The sequence below is a fragment of the Hylaeus anthracinus genome, unplaced genomic scaffold, assembly GCF_026225885.1.
Source record: "Hylaeus anthracinus isolate JK02 unplaced genomic scaffold, UHH_iyHylAnth1.0_haploid 12002, whole genome shotgun sequence".
NCBI classification, from domain to species: domain Eukaryota; kingdom Metazoa; phylum Arthropoda; class Insecta; order Hymenoptera; family Colletidae; genus Hylaeus; species Hylaeus anthracinus.
The window spans coordinates 9610969-9618951 of NW_026534349.1; the positions used below are offsets into that span (position 1 = coordinate 9610969).

Below are 7983 nucleotides of genomic sequence, written 5' to 3' on the forward strand. Positions count from 1 at the left end.
GAAAAACGGAACAATAAATTAAACGTATCCATAAAAAACAGTAGCATAAAATAACAAAGCAATACATTAAAACTAATACATCATTTTCATGAAAGAAAATTGTGGCGCCATCTAGCGTTGCGTGGGACGAACGGACATTGTGATGCCATCTAGCGACCAACACCTCAAGCTCAACAGCGTGAGTCCGAGAGAGAGAACGCACTAATGTGCGACAAGGATAGCGACTATTGAAATCACGCCGCCGATTGATATTATCATTAATTTCTTAACTTTCCAGAAATAATTTATGAACTTTTGCAATCGTGGTGTCAAGTATAGATCGATATCTACATTCAAGGATCATTTTCAGTACGATTTTAATTACTGTTGAGTAATTATCAGTCATTGTTGCAAGGTGGTCACATGCACGACATCGCTAGTCCTCGTATTAATTGATTGTTTTTAAACTTTATGCAACAAATTTGTACACTTTGACACACCATACATAAAGTCTGAATCAGTAGCAACATTCAAGAGCCATTTTTGATACGATTTGAATTGTTATTAAATACTTTAAATTAATATTAACATATGTTATAATATATGTTCAGCGTGCCGACAAGATGGCTGTTATAGCCGCCATCCTTGTCGTACACCGTTGCGATCTCTCTCGCACTCGCGCTCATTGATCTATCCTTGTCGCACACTGTTGCGTTCTCTCTCACACGATGCGCATAGATCTGTCCTTGTTGCACATTAGTGCGGTCTCTCTTGCACTCACGCAATGTAGCTTCGGGGGTGTCGCCGCTAGATGGCGAGTCAGGCGTTTGTCACGAAAATGGGCTTTTATTTAGTTCCTAATTTTTTTTAATGATATGTACACGAAGGGATTGAAATGAATTAATACGTGTTCGATGAATAATAATTATTTATTTAATAATAATTCTTTTATTTACATTTAAAACATCACACTCATACACACATGACGCACGAGGAGGTTATTTTAAATAAATTACACTCGCATTTAGAAACTTCCAGCATACTATTTGATGTATCGAATGGTTACAAAGAAACATGAAATAAATTACAAAAAAGAAATAGAAGTACTAGAAGATTTTGTTCAATTTTGATTAAACCTATCGAGGTAGATTTTTAAAAGAAGTAGTTTCTCTATATTGTTTCGTATCATTGTGAATTACATTAAACGTACGCGTTTTCCCTTTTTAATTAACATACGCTACAATTTTATATTACATGTATATTACATAAATTTAATCACGTGCAATGGTGGATTTAAAATAGGTAATTACGTATCGGCGTACTTTTAAAGTAATTAAGTATTTTTCGTGAACTAGAAAGACAACAATTTAAATATATCGGAACAAAGAATGTTGTTATAAAATGATATTTTCCTGGTTTTTCGTTAAAAAATGTAAACTTTATTAATTCGTAAAATTATCCTTTGTTTTTTAATCTAACTCTAATTTAGCAATACCTAGAGTACCGGTATGTATCTTAGACGTTTTCATCTTCTTGTACGATGTGAGAAGGTCTTCCATAGTAATAGGTCTTACAGCATCATGATATTCTTCATCGTCAGTACTGATGTATGTATCTCTGCAATGAAAGGAATCAATGAAAAACAAATTTTTTGAAAAAATACACGTATTTATAAATTATTGGAACTGAATATTAACTGTGTATGAGTGCGTAAGTAGTCTCGAACGCGATAAACAGATGCATTCCTACAAAGTTCTTGTAAATCTGAACCAGAAAAATTTTCCGTCATTTTTGCTATTTTTGCTATATCCACATTTTCAGCTATTGGTTCATGCTGTAATATCAATTTCAAAACTTGCATTCGTTGTGACTCATTCTGAAAAAAAAAAAGAAAGTATTTGAACATATATAATAAATGTAAAAATATTTATTATTCGTATAATGTAACTTTCACATAAATGTTATTTACCGGTAAACCAATGTGAAAGGTAGCTGGCATACGTCTAAGAATAGCTCTATCCAAGTCCTGTGGCCTATTGGTAGCACCCATTATTATTACTGTACAAGAAGGATCCGTAATTAATCCATCCCAAAGAGACATAAACTGTGCTTTCATCATTGCAGTTGCTTCATGATCTTGTGAATTTCGTGCTCTTAAGAATGAGTCTGTGCAAAAAGAATAAAAAGTACTTAATAATACCTATAACATAGGTATTATAAAGAAGTCTATATTCATTTCTTTACAACTAACCGATCTCATCAATAAAGATGATGCATGGTTGAAGCTTTACAGCAAGTGAAAAGACTGCTGAAGTTAACTTTTGACTTTCACCGTACCATTTATCAGTCAAAATGCTTACATCTAAGTTAATAAAGCATGTTTTAGTTTCTTTGGCGGTTGCTTTAGCAATCATCGTTTTACCACAACCTGGTGGACCATGTAACAATATCCCCTATGAACAAAATTTATGTTACAAGAAGAAATTACTTTGTTATTCATAACTGTTCAAGCATACTTTTGGTGCTTGGGTTAACTGAGAGTCTTCAAACAACTCTTTCCTCTGTATAGGTAATATCACTGTTTCTTTAAGTTCTTGAATAACATTTTCAAGACCTGCAATATTTTCCCATGACACTCGAATATCTGTAGGATCCACTATATGATTTGCTATCATCATTTCATAATCTGTCAATTGGTCCATGTCCACTGACCATAAAAGATTATCCGTTTTGGCCAGTTTCCGTAACTGTTCACGGGCCTAAAAAATATTTAACGTTACGTACTTACGAGGAAAGCATGCAAAAAGTAAGGTTATTCTCCTATTCAATGAATTGTACAGGTTATGTAAGGAAACATTTTCGTATATATAAAATGCTACATTATTAACCTTTTTCTTAGCTTTTCTTTTTGCATTATTCGTTGGATCCAATTGATTCATAATCCATTTCATACTAAAAAATCCAACGGCCGCAACAAAGGATACTCTTGCCACAAGCACAAATACCTCCGATCGTGAATATCCAACCCCATCCGCAACATTCATCGTTTCTCTGAATTTAGTTCAAATTCGCCTAAAAAATAATTCGTTCTATTTAATAAACATTAACACGCGCTTTCCAACTTATTATGATACTTTGTCACGCTCTTCTGCGCTCTTCTCAAATCATTACTTGATATCTCCCAGAGAAAAGAATAGTCGTACTCGCGTATGATAAAGTGAGATGAAAGAGCGGAGCATGCGCAGATTGTTCTTGTATATAAAAGATACAAACAATTTTATTGCAGGATTCCCCGCGACGATTACAAAACTAAGTACCTATATAATTTCCAACAAATCACAACTTAGTCTTATCTAATTGATAATACTATCATTGAATGGTTTTCAATTGTCTCTAATACGGCAGGCAAATTCTACCAAACTTTTACAATAATAAAATAATGGTAATAATGCTTAAAAAATTTGAAAAATGTTCTTCGATATTATTACGCTTTTTTTCCCTTTTCAAACGCTACCTCGCACGTCACAATTCATGCCTCCCTTCAATTCTCTGAGAGGGTAACGTAATTTTTAAACGATCCCTTGGAAAAAAGAACTGACGGGAATGTCAGTTTACATTCAATATTATTTACAATTACGAAATACAAAATGATTCATAGACGGAAATAAAAAGGTAAGTATAAGAGGATTCCATAAATTTGTACATTTGTGTTGGAACGCAAATATGGTAAATAGCATACCGACGAAGAATATCCCCGAAGAGCTCTCCCATCTTGTGCTAGTTAATTACACGTGACTTGATGTAATAACGGCTAAAACTCTGACGAAGAGCTGCCCTTATCTCGGAAATTAAGCTCGGTGGAACCATGAACCACCAACTGATTATCTTTTATCCTAATATTATTTCGTAAATGACTACACGGTAGAGCTATTAATTAAACAAGCATTTGAGATTTTAATTTCTTGTTTTTTCGTTGAATATTTAAAATCAATTGTTCTTTTCAGTTTTCTAGTTTAATTCATACCTCTTTCGAATAATGCTGGAATATAAAATGATTAAGTACCGAATCCACGATTAACGGTACGACTTAATTGAAACGCCTGAAGTAACAAGGGTCGGTACAGATCCTAACATAATACATATGCATGTATGAAAAGGCCTAAATAGCTGAGACGTTGTATATTTCGCAGTCTCGGATCCGCTAAACCTTTAATAATCTCGCCTGGCATAATTAACCGGCGACCGTTGAATTTCCGGCACCTAGGATCCTTGTAAATCATGTCGAGGTCCTTCCTATTTCATTCTTCAAATATACGTTGGGCACCGTTAGGTGCAGCCGTTTATTTCGCTTAAAATTCGGATTAATTAGTGGAACGTAACATAACGCAGGCTTAAAAATATATCGTGAAATAAATGTTTATTTACAAAAGTTTACACTACGATTATAAAGTAATATAAAATGTAAATTTTTGTATAGAGGTAACAAGTAATGGACGGATTCGAACATACATTTTTAAGATTACTCTTGAACATTGCTTCTTTTTTTAGAAAGCTCGATTAATTTATCCCAAATATTAATTTTAAGATCAGTCGAGATTTTCGTTTTTTAAATATAAGGCAAATACATTTACTAAGTAGATGAGTTGTAAAATAATATGGACGGAAACGTTACGTTACTTCTGGCACTGCAGTCTAATACATGCGATGACCTGTATTATTATGTACTATCTTATGTTCGATTTACACTTGTTTGTAGTCTTCATATAAAGTTACAAATACTAATCGCTAACTTCGACACGGTTATGTTTGATTAAAGAGATTGAGATTCTTTCGATCGATAACAGCATAGTCAATTATTGTTACAAGCGAATGGACGTGTCGTTTACGCGCGTAAAATTAGGTAAACGAATGTATTAAGTTTTGCTCGGCGTGGTTTGGACTGTAATAATACTCTTCAACTTGGGTACTTATTGTAACGATAATATAATCGTTGAAATACCAATCAGTAACAGGATTGTTATCGATAATGGGGGTAATGTTGTTGCTTCGTTACAAGCATCCTCCGAGCAGGAACACTCTTCCCAATATACCCCGTTTTCGTAAACCCCCCAATTACAAACACCAGTGACTCCGGTACTGGATACGGACGCACATCGTCGGATCACCTGTCGCCATCTACCGTCCCCTTTAACAATCATTCCAAACAATAAACTTACCAAAGCGAAGATGAATAATTTTCGATTCATGCTTTCAAAAAATAGGGACAAACGTAGGCGCAGGTTTAACGTAAAGCGAGAAGAAACACAATGTTTGAAAGGGAAAACTTACAAATGAATCCACGAGGACTTTGATGCGTTATTTTTACGCAGAACGTGCCAGGCATATGAGACTCTTCGCTCATGCAGTCGACGGCAAAATTCTTTGATTTGTCAAATTTCTCGTAAGCCCCACATACATCTTCACCCTTAGGATCGGTGTCGCTGCTGCATTGATAGCAGCTAATCGCGTCGGTACCTAAAATTTGTTCGAACTGAGCTGGAACCTTTGATCGAGGACAAACTAATCATTATAACCTAATATTCACGCGGAACCGATGGCGTGACTTGGATTCTGTTTTCACGAGTTTGTTACTGTAACTATCAGAATTGTAATAAAAAGTTTCAGTGTTTTTTAACAGAGTGACTTGTATTTGGAAATTCAACAAGTAGATATCCTCCATTTCCAACGTGGTGTTCGCGCGAGCTCTCAAACACGATTTTCACTGTATTTTATTTAACAATGCACCAGATCGCTGCTTGCAAGAACTTTTGCTTACCTATCACCATGTACAACAACGATAAACAAACAACACTCGCGATTGCGTTCATGACTGTCATCTCGATAAATTTCCATCCAAACAACCACCACGTCTGTTTGCTTTTATTACACGAGCGTAGGTAACGTAATTCATAGGGCGTTGGTTCAATCCAACAACTTGGTTGGTACGAGTTTAGGTGACTTCAAGTTCCTCTACTCGTCCCTTTTCATGGGTGGCGCTGTTTACCAGGAGCGTATATAGGAACGACGGTACTCGCGACAATCTGAAGTCTTAATTATTTTACAATTTTTTTTAGCAAAATTTAAAAGCGTTACATGTATGTTAAATAATGAATGTATAAAATAATCAGACTGGTAGCTTGGTTGGTAAATAACAGTAGTATACACTAATAAGTATGCAATCAATGTTTGTATAGAAGATCTAGACATTAACTAAACGACTTTTTTCAAGAACAAGACAAAAGAGTCACGTTTTACAGGTAAAATATAAAACAATAGAATTGAATAAAAAATCCTACCAGCGCAAAGTATTCGAAAATACTTTTTCGAAATGACCTCGCCGTTGCATCGCATAACCGACGCGCATTAAAAATGCCTACGGTTATCAACGAAACAGCTACTCCAACGTGCTCGCTAAATTATTTAAAACGACCTTCCGCGATGCGCGTATTCTTTTATCTCATTTTCCCCGTTTTTCGTTGGACGTCGTTCCATTTATGCTGCATGGAAACGGTTTCATCGGAAACCGCTAAAGAACTCTGCTCGTTTCGCGTGGGGGTATGTACAACACGACAGAATCGGCAGACTTTACCGGTATCTTATTGAGATTCGAAAAGGAGCATCGAGAATTTGCAATTTCAAGATATCCCGACGTTGGTAAGTCGCTAGAATCGGAAGGGTGGTTCGAGGGATACGGAGGGGAAAGCGGTACCTACGATTCGTTCTTTCTTTAAAACCTTCTAGACGGATCCTGAGGCCCGTTTGTTATTTCAATTCGACTCGTTGTCATTAGCCTTTTACTTATTCGGCGTAATGCTGCGCTTGGCTTTGTTATGCTCTCTCTCGGGGCCCTTCTGTTCCTTTATTAACGGGCGTTCCTTTCGTCGCCGCTCTTCGCGACAATCTCATTAAGATGATTTCAACGCCCTGAAGGTACTTTCGGTCTGAGCCGTTGCGAACTCTTGGTTTTATTCTTCGCGGATGGAGGAAAAACTGTTGGGCTTAATTCGAGATTTTACGGCACTCCATTAACGAGTTACGTCAGGTATGTTTCACATATTAATTTGAGTATCAGAAAAATAAATGGCACAAACTCGTGGGACGACCTAATATTCTGAATCGCCATAGTATCGCTTTAAAAAATCGTATAAAGTGGTACATTTTATAAAACGCTTGTTAGCGTGTTAAAAAAGAGCACGGACATTTTACCATTGTTGTATATTTTTATCAAGCTATGTAGCAACGTCGATAGAACGATCTAGAGACTGGACGAGAGAACGACGAATAAAAGTAACGCATCGATTTCGCGAACATTGGGGTCTCGTTCGTTGATTTTTGTACGTACAAAGCCATAACTACGTAGCCCGCGGATACGTTGAATATTTCATAGAGCAGCTACCGCGGAAAACCGATGTCCACCTACATTCTTCGATTACTCTTCGTTGTGTATCCTTGCTGGTAGATGTGCGAGCGTACTTCTCCATCGAACGGGTTTGCCCATGGCCCAATCTTTACCAGTAAAAAAAAAAAAGAAAATTCGGGCAAGAAATAAAAAGAAATTGGTGAATGCGTTAACGTAGTTAGAACGTGGTGAACGGAAGTCTTTAAATCGATCTCGGCTTCTTTTTGAAATTAACAATAAAGAAATGGTTACGAACTTAGAAAAATACGCGACTGAAATTTCATTAGATGTAAGAATAAATATAACATCGAAGATATAGACTATCGCATGACCCTTCGCAAGTCGAATATAGTTTCGCCTACACCCTTGCAAACTGGAACGCTCGCCATCGAAAAGTTTTACGAATCGTTTCTATTTTTTATTGGTTACTAACCGAGCATAAAACGGCCCCTGAATAATGAATTCTCTGTTACGGTAAACGGTTCGTCTTCGTTTCAGCTTCAGAGTAGTCACGCGACGCAAAGCCTCGGCCACTTTCGGGAAATATTTTACTCGCCCTAAAAAGA

The 7983-nt window shown here is 36.2% G+C and overlaps 2 protein-coding genes across 4 annotated transcripts; both read right to left on the bottom strand.

Annotated features, from left to right (window-relative positions):
* Window positions 1-889: 889 nt before the first annotated feature.
* Window positions 890-3220, bottom strand: LOC128892118 (outer mitochondrial transmembrane helix translocase). 3 transcript variants are annotated; one of them, XM_054152254.1, is made up of 7 exons: window positions 3151-3220; window positions 2868-3051; window positions 2496-2738; window positions 2231-2432; window positions 1949-2145; window positions 1677-1855; window positions 890-1596 (listed from the first exon to the last, which is right to left on the bottom strand). In XM_054152254.1, exons 2-7 carry the CDS (start codon window positions 3021-3023, stop codon window positions 1449-1451), a joined length of 1125 nt encoding a protein of 374 aa, XP_054008229.1. In that variant the 5' UTR covers window positions 3024-3051; window positions 3151-3220; the 3' UTR covers window positions 890-1448. The 3 variants fall into 3 exon arrangements, with proteins under 3 accessions (XP_054008229.1, XP_054008228.1, XP_054008227.1); XM_054152253.1 differs by having other exon boundaries at window positions 3114-3203; XM_054152252.1 differs by lacking the exon at window positions 3151-3220 and having other exon boundaries at window positions 2868-3144.
* Window positions 3221-4379: 1159 nt separating this feature from the next.
* LOC128892136 (uncharacterized) lies at window positions 4380-7671 on the bottom strand. The gene is made up of 3 exons (XM_054152283.1): window positions 5795-7671; window positions 5308-5493; window positions 4380-5164 (listed from the first exon to the last, which is right to left on the bottom strand). Exons 1-3 carry the CDS (start codon window positions 5853-5855, stop codon window positions 4947-4949), a joined length of 465 nt encoding a protein of 154 aa, XP_054008258.1. The 5' UTR covers window positions 5856-7671; the 3' UTR covers window positions 4380-4946.
* Window positions 7672-7983: the final 312 nt, after the last annotated feature.